The sequence below is a fragment of the Malania oleifera genome, chromosome 3, assembly GCF_029873635.1.
Source record: "Malania oleifera isolate guangnan ecotype guangnan chromosome 3, ASM2987363v1, whole genome shotgun sequence".
Lineage (NCBI taxonomy): Eukaryota > Viridiplantae > Streptophyta > Magnoliopsida > Santalales > Ximeniaceae > Malania > Malania oleifera.
In genome coordinates, this window is record NC_080419.1 from 28,720,138 (window position 1) to 28,736,382 (window position 16,245).

Genomic DNA, 16,245 nt, shown 5'->3' on the forward strand with positions numbered 1-16,245 from the left:
CATACTAAGTAACATTTGTTTTGGGAAGAGCTTTTGAACAAATTAATGGTGAAAGGCATTGACTTGAGCTCAACTGAGGCCAAACTCGGCCAGTCAGTCTAATGGGGGGTACCTTTCGAGGCCAAATAAATAAAGGAAATGGTGTTAAAGATAAGTAGGATTAGGTTTTTGGGCCTGATGGGTTCATAGTGGCCTTTTTCGAGGAAAATTAGGAGATTTTGAGGGAGGACATTTTGAGATATTTTGAGAAGTTTCACGGGAACGGGGTGGTTGGCAATAGTGTGAACTCTACCTTTACCTTTCGAGCCTTAATCCCCCAAAAGGAGAGATCTTTGAGAGAGAGGGACTTCAAACCTATTAGTTGTGTCCCAAGTCTTTACAAGATTCTCTCCAAGGTCATAGCAAAGAGACTTAAGTCTTTAGGGCTACAGTAACCATGACGCAATCAAGATTTATTATAGGGAGCCAAATTTTAGGTGCTGCGCTTGTGGCTGACAATGTAGTGGAGGATTTGAGGGGAAGGGGAGGAGGGGGCTTTATTCAAGCTAGATTTCGAGAAAGCTTATGATATGTTTAACTAGGGCTTCTTGGATAATGTATAAGGTAATGTGTAGGAAAGAGTTTGGGGAAGGGTGGATAAAATGGATCAAAGGTCGTTTGAGTTCTATTAATTTGCCAGCCATTGTCAATGATCAACCTAGGGAGTGGTTTAGAGCTTCTAAGGGGGCTTAGGTAAGGGATCCTTTATCTCTCTTTCTTGGATAATGTATAAGGTAACGTGTAGGAAAGAGTTTGGGGAAGGGTGGATAAAATGGATCAAAGGTTGCTTGAGTTCTATTAATTTGTCAGTCATTGTCAGCAATAAACCTAGAGTGTGGTTTAGAGCTTCTAAGGGGGCTTAGGCAAGGGATCCTTTGTCTCTCCTTCTTTGAGGTGGATGTTTGACTAGGATGCTCAGGCTCAGGATTTAGGAGAACTAGATGGTGGAACCTAAAAGGAGAAAATATAATAAAATTTAAAGATAAAATGATCAAAGATGGGGATTGGACCTTAGAGGATGGGATAGATACAAGTACCCTTTGGAATAGATTAACTAGTTCTATTAAAAAATAGCAAAAAAGATTTTAGGTGAATCAAGGGGAAGATTCTCGAATAGCAAAGAAAGTTGGTGGTGTGATAAAGATGTACAAAAAGTCATAAAGACAAAAAGAATTTGGTATAAAACGTGGCAAAAATGTAGAAATAGAGATAACTTTGAAAAATATTAGGAGGCAAGAAAAGATGCAAAAAGGGCCGTTAGTGAAGCTAAATATAAATCATTTAATAGTTTGTATGATATATTAGGCACAAAAGAAGGGGAAAGAGATATATTTAAACTTGCTAAAGTTAGAGAAAGGAAAAGCAAGAACTTAGGAAATGTAAAATGCATAAAAAGTGAGGATGATATTGTCTTGATTAAGGATGAAGATATTAAAAAAAGATGGCGAAATTACTTTAGTAAGTTGTTTAACGAAAACCAAATAGAAGGCTTCAACTTAGAGTTGTCAAATGAGGAAAAGACTAAAAATATAAGATTTATTTGCAAAATTAGAGTTAACGAAGTTAAGTTTGCACTAAAAAGGATGAAAATCGGGAAAACTATGAGACCAAATAACATCCCAATTGAGGTTTGGAAATGCTTGGGTGATAACAGAATTATATGGTTAACTAATTTATTTAATACAATTGTAAAAACTAAGAAAATGCCAGATGAATGGAGGAAAAACACTTTAATACCTATATATAAAAATAAAGGAGATATTCAAAATTGTAATACCTATCGTGGAATTAAACTTATGAGTCATACGATGAAACTATGGGAAAGAGTTGTTGAACAAAGATTAAGGTTAGAAATGAAGATCTCAGAAAATCAATTTGGTTTTATGCTTGGGAGATCTACCACAGAAGCTATTTATTTTTTAAGAAGATTAATGGAAAAGTTTAGGGAAAAGAAGAGGGACTTGCATATGATATTTATTGACCTTGAGAAAGCATATGATAAGATACCTAGGGAAGTTCTATGGTGGGTTTTAGAAAAAAAGGGTATATGTTGTAGGTATACCGATGTCATTAAGGATATGTACGATGGAGTAATGACTAGTGTAAGGACTGTAGATGGAGAAACTAGAGAATTTCCAATTACCATAGGTGTACATCAAGGATCTGCTCCTTATCTTTTTACTTTAGTGATGGACCAATTGACTAAGAGTATTCAAAAGGAGGTTCCATGGTGTATGTTGTTTGCAGATGATATTGTATTAATTGACAAAACTAGGGATGGAATAGAGGCGGAGTTAGAATTATGGTGAGAAGCTTTGGAATCTAGAGGCTTAGAAGCTTTGGAATCTAGAGGCTTTAGGATAATTAGAAATAAAACAGAATATATGAAATGTAATTTTAGTAATGATAGGAGGAATATTGGAGATAAAGTTAAACTTGATGATGAAGAAATAAATAGCACTTGTAGATTTCGATACCTTGGATCTATTATGCAAGCTGAAGGAGAAATTGAAGATGATGTAATGCATAGAGTTAAAGCAGGTTGGGTAAAATGGAGAAGTGCTTCAAGTGTGCTATGTGATTCTAAAATACCCTTAAAATTGAAAGAGAAGTTTTATAGGACAGCTATATGACCAGCTATGCTATATGGATCGGAATGTTGGGTGACAAAGAAACATAATATCTAAAAAGTAAAAGTTTCCGAGATGAGGATGCTTAGATGGATGAGTGGTATAACATTGAAAGATAAATTAAGGAATGAACATATTCGTGGTAAGTTAGGTGTAGCTCCTATAGAAGATAAGATAAGGGAGGGACGACTCAGATGGTATGGACACTTGCAACGTAGGCCTTATAGTGCACCTGTGAGGAAGAGTGACTTAGTTACTGTGGGGGGTAGTAGAAGGGGTATGAGTAGACTTAAAATAACTTGGGAAGAGATAGTGAGTAAGGATTTAATATCCTTGAATCTATCAAAAGAAATGGTCCATGATCGCATAAATTGGCGGAAAATGATTCATATAGCCGACCCCACTTAGTGGGACTAAGGCTTGGTTTTTTTGTTTTTGTTCTTTTGTTGTTAGACGCCTTTGCATGGGTGGCGAGGGAGGATCTGGGGTTTCTCACCTCCAGTGTGCAGTGATACCATGTTGTTTCTCGAGGACAGTGTTGATAAATTTTGCAATGCCATTACCTTGCTCAATGTTTTTGAGAAGATCTTTGGATTAATGAGCAACTCCATCTAAGAGTGGGGTGACTTGCATAAATTTGAGCGTTATTTGAGAAAGCTTATGATATGGTTAACTGGGGCTTCTTGGATAATGTATAAGGTAATTAGTAGTAAAGAGTTTGGGGAAGGGTGGAGAAAATGTATCAAAGGTTGTTTGAGCTTGACAAATTTTTGTCAGTCATAGTCAATGGTCAACCTAGAGAGTTGAATTAACATTTTATACTAAGAAGCTGCTATAAAGATTGATTTTTTGTGTGATAAAATATGAAATGGAAAACTAGTAACCACCATTAGAAAGCAGGATGGTGTTAAGAGTGTGTCTTGAGATTTAACTTCAATTGACACCAGGTAATTATAATGTTCTTAACTTTAATAAATGGACAGTATTTCTTTCTAAAAGAAAAGAACGAGACAATTTTCTGTTTTCAAAATATACACGTATAGCTCAAGTCTTATGAGTAACTTATTTAAGTTACAGCTTTGGTTGTATGTATAGTCATCAGGACTATGTATGCGAATCGTACTTCCAAAAGGTTGACGATTGCAAAAGAACATTACTCTGTAATAATTGCTTTCAAAATGAAATTGTAATCAAGCGCAGGCATTCTACACTTGAGATTTGCCTATATGTGAATCACAAAATTTAGTCACAGCTTGCCAAAAGATGTACACCTATTGGATTACAAGTAAGAGTAAATATTGCTAATATCACTATCATGACGTGAATTACTTTATTTGATACTGATGCTAAGACATTTTTATGACTTGATGTAAAAAACATAGAAGATCTAAAGTTATGAGTGTTCACAATAACTAAAGGGCGTTCCCTAGCCACAAGGTTCCCTGCTTTGCAAGGGTAGAGGGAGGGTCGTCACAGTGTATGCAGCCTTACCCCTGCTTCTATGCAGAGAGACTGTTTCCTTCAACTCAGAACCGTGACCAAACTTGCCACGAGGGAGCAACCTTATCATTGATCCAAGGTCCTCCCTCAGTGTTCACAATAATTGAATTATTAATTATTACTATCTATAAATTTTTTCTAAAACCCTTTAATTTTTCTTTTTAGAAATTCTGTATGCTCAAGTTTGTGAATTGTATGTCAAATATCTTTTCACAATTGAAAAATCAATTTCAACGTGTAAGGAGCACAACTTAAACTACTCATGAGAAATATATGATGATGACTTACTTGAGCTAATATTGAGTTTAGATGAATTTTTACACAATGAATGGTTGCTGATAAGTTTTGAAATAAGGTACTTATTTTGCCATGGACAAGCCGGTTGGTTGTTTTGAAATTGTGACAGGTCTTATGTTGCATTAAATTTCAACATATTAAATTGGGTCATGCTTTGAATTAAGCTGCTTGTACATATTGGATGACATTTAATGAATTATTTGGAGCTTGTTAAATGGATCTAATTTATATGCTTCATATGTCGCTATCTGAATGTGAGATTTACATATTTTTTGTACCACCAGGTTTAATATTTTTTACTGCATAGTTTCAGTCAACCCCAGAATGCAAGAAAATACCAAATTGAAGTTGGATCGCTACAATTCTATTTGTTCAAAACAACTTAGTTTCTGTTGCTGTGTCCAATTCTTTTTTATGAGAACAGGATTTTGTTGGTCTATATATTGACTCGTTTAGTACTTGCACGAAGTAGCTCTCATGCCCATGGCTAAGACTATTAGATGAATTGAGCTGTTTTAACTCGAGCCAAATTTAAATATACTTTGTGCAAGTGCTGGAAGAAAAAAGGGTGTCCCCGGGCCATAAGGCTCCCCACTTCTCGAGGATAAGGGGAGGGTTGTTACAGTGTACACAGCCTTACCCCTACTTTTTAGCACTTGCGTACACTGTGACGACCCTTCCCTTACCCTCATGAAGCAGGAAGCCTTATGGGCCGGGACACCCCCCTTTTTTTTTAGCACTTGCATGAAGTATATTTAAATTTGGCTTGAGTTAAAATAGCTCAGTTCATCTAATAGTCTTAGCCATGGCCATGAGAACTACTTCAATTTGAATGGAGTTTTGCTTTCTCTTGATTAACTAACAGTAGAAGTTTAAAAATAATATTAAAGCCTATAAATCATATCCCCAGAATCTCCGTTGAGCTAACCTAGATAGAGTTGTTTAGCAACTTTGTTTTTTAAATACTCCAAATTGTTGTTTTTTGGTTTGAGCTTAATTTTGCATATTTTTCCATTGCTTAGTTTACATTATAAAAATTCTCACCAGAGAAGTTAAATATGTTGAAGAAAGGAAATATGATTTCTTGTAATTGAAAGTAGTACACAAAAGAGTTATCTAGATAAGCTTTTTTGTTGAAATTTCTCAACATGATAATGATGATATATATGATGAAAAAAGCAACATTGAAAAATAATTTATTGGGGGCCAGAGGACTAAAAAATATTTTTTATCATAAAGAGGGAAAAAAATTTTCATAAAAATATTTACTGTTTAACCTAAAAAAAAGAGAATATTTTACTATCAACCAAACAATGAGGAAAATCCAGCCAAGGGATCTATAGTTTTGATATGTAGGAATGGAATGGAATTGAATTTGTCGCTTGGTTTTTGCGTTATCTTTGTTCAAATTTTCATTTCAATCCATTTCAGGAACAGATACGACTTTTTTGTTTCTATACAAAAGCAACCATCCCATTTGGACTACCTAGGTGAGCTTAAAACCAGGTAATAGAACTGAGAAGGTCACTGCTTCTGCTTTTCTTTTTTTTTTTTAAAATTTTTTTGCTTTTGAAACCCAAGATATACTTTTAAAATGCGACCTTAAAAGTAATTTAGTTTTCTTTTCTCTTTTGCTAACTTTTTCATCAAACATAACCTTGAAAAGTTTAAAACCCTAACAGAGCATGCTGTTTTCTAATGTGTAGAACAATCTGACTTCCCTATACAAAATTGAGATTCTTGTATTCTGTAAAGTACCATACATGGAATTTAGTTGCTAATTGTTCCATTTATGATGATCAATTAGGAAAATTGCATTCAAAAGCGACCTTTTGAGCGTGCTCTCCTTGATATATTGGAAGTATAAAATAGAAAACAATAATGGGATCTTCTGTGATCACTCCTGAGGATGTTTTGGAGACATTGATGAATGATGGTACAATAGATGCTATCAGATTGAAGATTATCAATCAGCTTAAAGCTAATGTAAGTAAAGAAATTAATATCCCATTTGCTTTTTTGTTTTTGTTGTTTATCTTATTCTTATTTGCAAATCTCTATGTGGAATTTATTGTTTTCCCTTTCCTATCTTTCATAAAAAAAAGTCCAGTATGGTTACCAAAATTTTACTTTATTATGTTATAAGAAATTTTATGTAGATGCTTTTTGATCTTAGGCAGACAAAAGCTTTATCTTAGTGAAAACTGAAAGGTGAGGTTATGGACTCCCAAGGTGTACAAAGTCCTATAGATGAAAAAGTAAATAAATAAATGAATAGAATATTTTGAGGGCTCTTCTAAGAACTTTTCTTTTGCTATAAAATAATTATAAAAGTAAAGCAGCACTGGCGGCTGAATATGGCATACCAGCTGGTCATGACCACCTCAATATTTCAAGAAGAAAATGTGCACTGAAATTGTTCTTTGCATAATTTTTTGTTAAACAAAGAAATATATTAAAGGAAGTGTTAGGATTCCCAAATCAATTGGGATTTCTAATTAATATGATTCCCAAATCAGTTAGGATTCTATTTAATGTAGGATTATTTAATTTTTTTTAGGATTCCCAAATCAATTAAGACTCTATTTAATGTAGGATTATTTAATGTTTGTTAGGATTCCCAAATCAATTAGGATTCGAGGGAATATTTTACAATCCTAATAGGAGTAAGTTTCGCTACCCTATAAAGTTTCTCTACCCTATATATATGTGATCCCTATAGGGCTTTTGGCATTCAAGCAAGCAATAATGCAATAACATAATTTATAGCTTTTGGCTAATTTGGAAGTAGATCCCCTCAACGTGATCAAATCCTACTTCTCTTATTATTTTCCATTTTTAAATTTCCCTAATTTCTCTATGATAAAACCCAGGGTCTTATCATTTGGTATCATAGTCGGAGTTCTTGTGAATGCAATTAACCCGCAAACAAAAAAGCAAGATCTTGGAATTTGTGATCTTCACTCATACGCAATGGCCTCAGAAAATTCAGCAGAGTCCCAGATGGAAGCTAGGCTAAAGGTTGAACTTAGGAATATGTTTAAGTCTCAATTTGAAGATATCCAGACATTGCTCTCTAAATTGCTCAGTACATCTTTTCATGAAGAGAGAGATGATGATGTCTATACTTCAGCTAATTGTAGGGAGTAGATGTACATGCGTGAAGGAGGTTACCAAGGAGAGCATGATCATGTTCCTTCTTGTATGAGGGTGGAATTTCCTTGCTGGGACAATGATGACCCTACCGGTTGGGTTTCTACAGCTGAAAAATACTTTCGTTTTCACTGCACTCCAGAAATATCTAAAGTTGAGATTGCCTCTATTAGTCTAGATGGCGATGCTATTCAATGGTATGACTGGTTTGAAGCTCATTATGGAATGCCTTCATGGGCAGAATTTGTTTCTGGATTACTTGTCCTATTTGGGCCGACTGGATATGAGGATATCTATGGAGAGCTTGCTAAAATACGCAAAACTAGCACTGTCTTGGAATACCATACATGATTTGAGCGGCTATCAAATAGGACTAAAGATTGGAATGAAAGCCAACTCGTGGGTACTTTTATTGAAGGTCTCCTACCTAACATTTGGTTAAGGTCAAAGTGCATTGGCCATGGACTATGATTGCTGCAATTTCCTTTGCACGGTAAGAAGAAGAGAAGTTGGGAGAAGAACGACATTACTGCATTACGACCATTAGCAAGCAGAATGCTAGCAACACTATCACACCACTTGCTCATCACCTCCTTTCAAATGATTGATTCAAGAGGAACTTAAGAAGCGAATGACAAAAGGTTTGTGATGGCATTGTGATGAGAAGTGGCATAGAGGGCACCATTGCAAAAAAGGACAACTCTTGATGATTGAACTAGTAGAGGAGCCATAAGACGTTGAGGATGAACCCCCTATTCAGACCAGGAAGGTATGAAATTTGATGTTAATGATGAATCTATCACTTCTTCATTTCATGCTTTAGTTGGTTATGCTAATCCTGAAACCATAAAAATTAGTGGCTTCCTAAAATGGCAACCTGTTACTATCTTAATTGATATGGGTAGCACTAATAATTTCATGGACGCTAAAATTGCTAAATTACTAGCCTATCCTGTGGAGCAATGTGAAAAGTTTGATGTGAGGGTTGTAGATGGAAGGACCTTGACATGTCAAAGCAAGTGTCCGAAGGTTAAACATACTATGCAAAATCATGGGTTATATGTTGAATTATTTTTGCTGCCGCTAGAAAACTATGAAGTAATTTTGGGTATTGAATGGTTAAGGACTTTAGGTGATATAGCTTGGAATTTCTCTAAACTGGTTATGAAGTTTACCATGAATGGCCAGAGAGTGACTCTTAAAGGCAAACGTTGTGCTAATGTCGCTACAATTTCAAGCCATCGTATGGAGATGCTCCTTAAAAAGGAGCGACATGTCTGCCTAGTGCAACTTCAAGCATAATAGGAGTTAAAACATCAATCTGGGCTGGATGAAGGGCTAGAATCTCTTATTTTAGAATTTTCTAACCTATTTTCTGAGCCACACGGATTGCCACCTTAGCGAACACATGGTCATCGTATTCCTCTATTGCTAGATGAGTTGGGAGGTGCCCAACAGTTCACCAAACTTGACTTAAGATTAGACTATCATTAGATTCGGTACGCGAGGATGACATTTAGAAGACTGCATTTAGAACTCGCCTTATGAGTTCTTGGTTATGCCTTTTGGGTTAATCAATGCGCCTTCGACCTTTGACCTTCCAAAGTCTCATGAATGACATTTTCTGACCTTACCTACACTGACCTATTCCACAAACAATAAAAATGCTATGAGGATTTTTGGCGTGACTGGTTACTGCTGCGAGTTTGTCAAGGATTATGGAACGATTAGCGCTTCGCTGACCGCTCTACTGAAAAAGGATGCATTTGTCAAATGGAGTAAGGATGAACAAGCCTTTGTCAAGTTCAAGCAAGCAATGTCCACCACACTAGTTCTCACCTTGCTAAATTTCAACGAGGTGTTTATCGAGTCTGATGCATCAGGAGATGACATTGGTGCACTTTTAATGCAAGATAGATGCCCCTTTGCTTTTACCAATAAGGATTTTTCTCCATCCCACATTGGCATGACTGACAAAGAGATGCTAGTCATTGTGCATGCAACTACAAAGTGGAGAGATTCTTGGAGTTCATTGATGCTCAACCTTGAGGACAAGGTTGATTGCCTGATAGGAGGTGGGAATGTTGGATTCCCAAATCAATTAGGATTCTATTTAAGTAGCATTATTTAATGTTTATTATGATTCCCAAATCAAGTAGGATTCTGTTTAATGTAGGATTATTTAATGTTTGTTAGGATTCCCAAATCAATTAGGATTCGAGGGATATTTTAGAGTCCTAATAGGAGTAAGTTTCTCTGCCCTATATACTTGCGACTCCTACGGGGCTTTTGGTATTCAAGCAAGCAATGAAGCAATAACATAATTCATAGCCTTTGTCTAATTTTGAGGTAGATCCCCTCGAAGTGATCAAACCCTATTTCTCTCTTATTATTTTTCCATTCTTTTAATTCCCCTAATTTCTCTATGATAAAACCCTAGGGTGTTATCAGGAAGAAAGGAGTACAACAAAGAAAAGGAAGAAAAAACCAGGCAGAACAAGATATACTTCTATTACAAAAGGAAAACAACTAAAAAATGAAAGTAAATGCAGGAAAATTTTACTAAAATAAGGCCAACCAATCCCGTTGCAGTCTTCAAAAGAAACATGACAAAAGAATTCATTTGCCCTGCACTAAATGGATGTAGGAAAGACCTCTCTGCTCCAAAGCATACTAATGGAAGTGGAAGCTTCTTTAAAGATTCTAGCATTTCTTTCCAACCAAATGCGCTAAATAATAGCTGCAACTGTATAGCTTCACAAAGATTTCCTCTCTTTCCTCTCACCAAACCCCTAAACATAATAGTACAAAAACTCTCTAAAGAAGCAGGTCACAACCAATAGCCACCGTAAATTTCCAACAAGTTTATTCCATGGAACCTAAGAGAAGGGATACTGTAAAAACAAGTGAGAACAGTTTTCTCCACTCCTAAAACAAAGGACACAAGCTTCGGGAGATGGGTTTCTTTTTGTTATTAGCATCACCTAACACAATTTGAGAAAGACAACCCATGAAGTTGCAAAACCCAACAACCACAATACTGAACATTCATTGGACTGTGACATGATTTCTGCTATCAATTTTTTTCCCCTTGGACACACCTATTTTCTTCTAATTAATTGATCCATTAACGACACTTGTGACTTGCTACTGTCCTCACCCCCTCCCCCCAAATACCCACCCCCGCTTCCCCACAAAAAGACACTTTGGATAGGGTAACATACAGTACTCTGCCTTGAGCAGGAAGGTTGCATTTGACTGCAACACAAAAGATCTTTCAAATAATGTTTTTTTTTTTTTGTTTTCCCAACAATTTTCCTAAAAGTGTCTTACTATACTCATCTAGAGCCTCATACCTTCAATAACATCTTCAACCATTTCATGTGGCTTTCCATACAATGGCATAATGCACAGGGATTGTTATGAAAAAGTACTTTTCTGAAGAAGTTCTGAATTTATAAAGTGATGATAATAAGTGCTAGATTGAAAAAGTGTTGAATATCGCAAGTGTTGTTTGGTTGCGTCAAACAATTAAGTGCCCTGCATGAACTCATTCTAAAATCCAAGGAAATCAAGACTTAATGTGGAATAATATGGAGGTTATGGCTTCTGGTATGAGAGTTGAACTTGAACCTTCTTGGGTCCAAGTTGTTTCAAGGGGAATGAGTAAAATAATAGGAAACAAGACAGAGGGGTCATGCGCTGTAAGTAAAAAATTACAACATCCGGTATTATGATGACTCTCAAGGCCATACCAGGTGATCAAAACAAAGATAGGAGTGGCTTTTCTTTCCTTGTATTGCCTAGAAAACAAGGACTTGTGATTAAACATTTGCAAAAAAATAGGAGTCACCGATGATCAGAAAGGTCCCTCCGAATTCATTGCTCTTAATTTTTCTCAACAAGAGGAAGGGGAGAATTTGAAAACAGAGGATCCTAATTGAGGCAATCAGGGTATACAAGACGATGAGGGTATTCGAGGTCCAGGTGAAGCTTTGTTTTTTAAGGAACCTAGCCAAGATTGTTTTGTTCCCTATCATCTCTTCAAAAATTCCAAACTTAGTTTTTGATCCTATATTAGATACAACATTTTGCAACACTGGGATTGAACTTCTCGGGACTCCAATGATTAGTGTAGCTAATCCAAAAGGTATTCTTCCCAATCCAAAGCAATCCATTTCTATATATAATACACTTCTGTGCCGAAAGAGTTTCTTTAAAAGTGGGGGCTTGCAAACGGTTGGCCTTCTAGGAGATGATTGGGACAACCCCACTATGTGGGCATTGGGGATATTGAGCCAATAGACTCGTATACTTGTTCAAATGTGACTAGTGGGATAATAGCAATAAAAAGAGTGGGATAAAAACATAAACCTACTTTACTAGTGTCAATTTTAGTAGGACATGGTATGAAGCTGACCCTATGTGGGTATTGGGTCTTCCACTTGGTGGTAATTCTAACTATACCTCATTTTGGTGCCCTGTGGTGGAGAGTGGCAAATAGATTTTGGGAAGGGTGGTGGTGTGGTGGAAGAGGGCTTACTTATCATTAGGAGTAGGGCTATTAAAAAATATTTGAAAATTGAACCGAACCAAAAATTTGGTTAACTGATTTGTTTGGTCCAAATTTGGTTCTTTTTTTTTGTGGTGGTTTTCAGTTATTGGTTTGGTTTTGAGTTTTAATGTTTATGAGCCAATGATTACCTGAACTGAACCGATATATATTTATTTGTAATATATAATATATTGTAAATTATGTTATATAAAATTTTATATATATATATATATATATATATATATAAGGTCTTAAAATTAAATAGATTCTTACATATGACTATTTTTTAATGGTAAGTGTACACAAATAGAGTGTCCAGACCAAGTCAAAACCCAAAACATAAAATCTAATCCCAAATCCTAATGCTTCTCATTTGAACCTCTTCGCCACTTTGCTCTTCACCATCTTCCGCTCCCTTCTCTCCACCCCATTTGCTCTTTACCCTTCTTCCCTTCCTCCTCTCTACCCCATTTGCTCTTTGCCCTCCTCACCTCCCTCCTCTCCACACGTCTGTTGTCCTCATCTCTTCTCCCAAACAGAGCAAAAGGAAAATCGTAGATGATCACATCATGAGGTGATGCACAACTGTGAGCAAGCCTTGATGCTGGATGTGATACAAGGATCTGCAAGTGAGATGGGTCGTACACATGGTTCGAAATCGCAGTCGTGGGTAATGTTGCGTAGTGGTCGCGAGTGTTGCGGGACGTGGGAGATGCGGGTGTTACGTAACGGGAAGCGGGCGTAACGGTCGTGAATTTTTTTCATGCATGCACAATCATGCCAAAATTGAAAAATAAGCATGAAATCTATTAATGCATGATTTTTAATGAATTTTGATGGCTTTTATTCAACCTACAAGTGCTTTTTAAGAGGTAATATAATTTTTATATTAATTTTAGTGCGCTGTATACAAAAAAAGGCATATTTTTTTATAGTTTGCATTACTTTAATGGGTAAAAAGATGTAGAAATGTAATTAAAATGAATAATCAATTAATTAAAGACATAAAGTTACTAAAAATGAGTCAATACTTAATATACGAATGTATGAATTTGAAAAATGATTGGTATCAAATATCAATAGTTGAATACATGAATACAATTTTACAAATTTATAACATGCGCATGTCACCACCAAAATGAATGATGTGGAGGGTCTTCATAATTTGCATCTTTATCTTGAGATTGGGATTGAGAGTTTTCTCTCCACCCTTGTGGAAATACATAACTGAAGAACCCATGTTTACGCTATTTTGTGGTTGCTCCTGAAAATGTACTAGTGGCGAAGAAGATCCAACTGATATAGGAGGTGCATAATCTCTTCCTTGACCATATTCTGAATAATATCCATAAGTTGGGGCTGGAGCTGGCTCTGGTTAGTGTGTAGAAGAAGACTCATTAGATCTTGAGATTCCTCATCCACTAGGATAAAAACGTTAGTCACGAGATGCATAATTTGGATATGTTAGATGAGATCCATATGATTGTGATGATGAACCATCTAAACCAAAGTCGCCAAAACTACGAACCACACCATATGAATCTCAGCAGAATCACTAGGGTCACCACTAGCACTCCTTCTCTTGGGTTGTGAAGATTGGTTCCTTGGAGGAATACCCAAGTCATAATTTTCAGGTATATCATATAGTCCATAACGATTAGAAGGTTATATATCCCTTACAAATGATGTCCCTGTGTCATATCTATAATCATATTCTACACCGCCGCCACCACCAGCACCACCACCAGCACCACCACCCCTACCAGCACCACCACCACCACCACCACCCCCCCAACCCCAGCTCCAACATCACTACCACCATTATCATCACTTAGTGGGCTCAAACCAAGATTGTCATCACTTTGTGTACGTTCAGGGCTTGAACTTGAATCATCATGCACGTTTATTGGTGGTTGATCACATCCTTTTACAGTACCGCCAACTTCATTTAACCAATTTGGATTGTCCTGACCATTGAGTAGTGGTGTTTCTCTCTCTTCTAACTGTTGACTCAAAGGATCATCTTCTTCGAAAATGTAGTCCAAATTGATAGGATTGAAACCATCTTCAATTTCCTGTTGGCTTCTTCTCATTGTACGTTTTAACTTTAACCTCAGGTTGTAATGTACGAAAACAAGTTTTTGTAGTCACATGTACTTTAATCTATTTCTTGTTTTCGTATGGATGAGGCTAAAGGTGCTCCAATTATCTTCCCACATAACTTACACATAATAACATGTCTATTACTCTCCACCGCAGTACCAAGATGCCATCCAATATCCTCACTAGGTAAGTTCTCATTTCCTCTCTCAAGTGGCATCTTGATAGACTTGATTTGATGATCTCTACACAAAACATAGAGAAAATACAATGTTACAACCTTTATAAAAAAAAAGGACAGGTATAATATAATTAGTAATTTAGTAAATATTAAATAGTAAGTACTAAATAGTCCTAATTTTAAATACTTATTACGTAAAAATAAAATATAATATTTGATTAAAAATAATAAGTAAGTACTAAATAGCCCTTCTAATTTTTTACTGTATTAAATTACTTTTTTTTTAATTCAATTTAACATACATAATACAAGTTACAATTACAACAAAATATAATTTTTTTAAAAGAAAAATATAATGAAAAGTTTAAGTGACTAGTGGGTGTTGACTGATTGACTCTTAAAACTTATCTCATACACTGGAGAGTGGAGAAGTTGAGTCTTGAGAGTGGAGTGCTGAGCAGAGAGTCTGAGACCGAGAGAGGAGCCTCAAAGGAGTCGAAGCACAAACGGCCGATGACTCCAAAGTCTGAAGCTGAAATCGAAGGGCTGGCTGGTGGTGAGTGGCGACAACTGGCGGAGGGAGCTGCTGAAGGGCTATCGGCGACTCGCACAGGCAGCGGAGCTGCTGCTGGGCTGTCACCGGTGACTCGCGAAGCTGCTGCAAGTATGCAACTCTTGCAAGGCTGCGAATGCGACTGCTTGAGGGCATAGATGAGTAGATCTGATCTCACTCTTAGGCTTCGAAGAAGTGAAGCCTTCTTATTTAGCTTCATCCAACAAAACTTCAAGGTAAGATTTTTATTTTCCTCGTTGAATGTTAGATTGAATGGAAGATGGGTGGTTGGGAGAGGGGGAAAGCAGTGGAAAGCTTGGCTTTAGGGATTTAGGAATACTGGCAAGCTGTCGGCCAGTGTAACGGACCGTTATGAAGTGTAACATTGGGTAACGACCGTTACGGTTGTGAATTTTTTCCGCTCCGCAATATAAGCTTATATCGGTTTTGGAGCCTTCAATTTTCGTTATGTAACAGCCGTTATTTAAAACCATGATCGTACACTTCCTTGCTCTCAGTGTGCGGGCGTACAACACCTCCCTTTGGTTTTCTTTCTTTCTTTCTCTCTCTCTCTCTCCCTCCCCAGGATAGCGAAATCTTCATTGAATGCAGAGTTTTAGATGGGTTTAGGACTTCAGAGCAAGGCGGTTTGAAAGAATACAATCAACTTTTTTCGAAGGGAACAGGATTATGGAGAAGCTTTGCGAGAAGAAGATATTTGATTCGTTCAAAAAAAGTTTTTGAGAATAAGATCAAGGGCTGTAGTGTAGCTTCTATATTTTAATTTTATAATTTTTGTAACAATATATTTTGTCATAATTAGTTCATATCGGATAACCAAACCGAACTGTTGGATAATCGATAGTTCAATTAACCAATTGGTTCAGTTTGGTTTTGGTTTGAAAATTAATGAACTGAAAGTATCAGTCAGTTCAGCAATTACAGGTTCGGTTTGGATAAGTGAACTGTGAACGCCCCTAATTAGGAGGTCACATTACTTTTATTAATGCTCTTCGTTCTAATATACCTATATATTTACTTTCCCTTTTCAAAGTCCCTGTTGCGGTGGCAAGAGGCCTTGCAGAGGATAATGAGGGAGTTTTTATGTTCAGGAGTTGGGGAAGGCAAGAGAGATCATCTAGTTAGTTGTGATAGGATTAGAAGACCTAAGTTTGAAGGGGGTTTCAATCTTTGGAAGTGGCATCTAAAACATATCACTAGTTGGAAAATGGCATTG

At 36.4% G+C, this 16,245-nt stretch overlaps 1 protein-coding gene across 9 annotated transcripts in view; it reads left to right on the forward strand.

Moving 5' to 3' along the window:
• The window catches only part of LOC131151998 (uncharacterized), a 45,475-nt gene that overhangs the window by 17,774 nt on the left and 11,456 nt on the right, over window positions 1–16,245 (forward strand). For 7 of the 9 annotated variants that reach the window (XM_058103546.1, XM_058103543.1, XM_058103541.1 and 4 more), the window contains one exon: window positions 6,274–6,452. In XM_058103546.1, coding sequence (XP_057959529.1) covers window positions 6,348–6,452 — 105 coding nt within the window. In that variant the 5' untranslated portion in view covers window positions 6,274–6,347. Of the gene's footprint in view, window positions 1–5,897; window positions 5,973–6,273; window positions 6,453–16,245 lie in introns of all 9 variants that reach the window. The other 2 variants (XM_058103545.1, XM_058103550.1) reach the window with 2 other exon arrangements.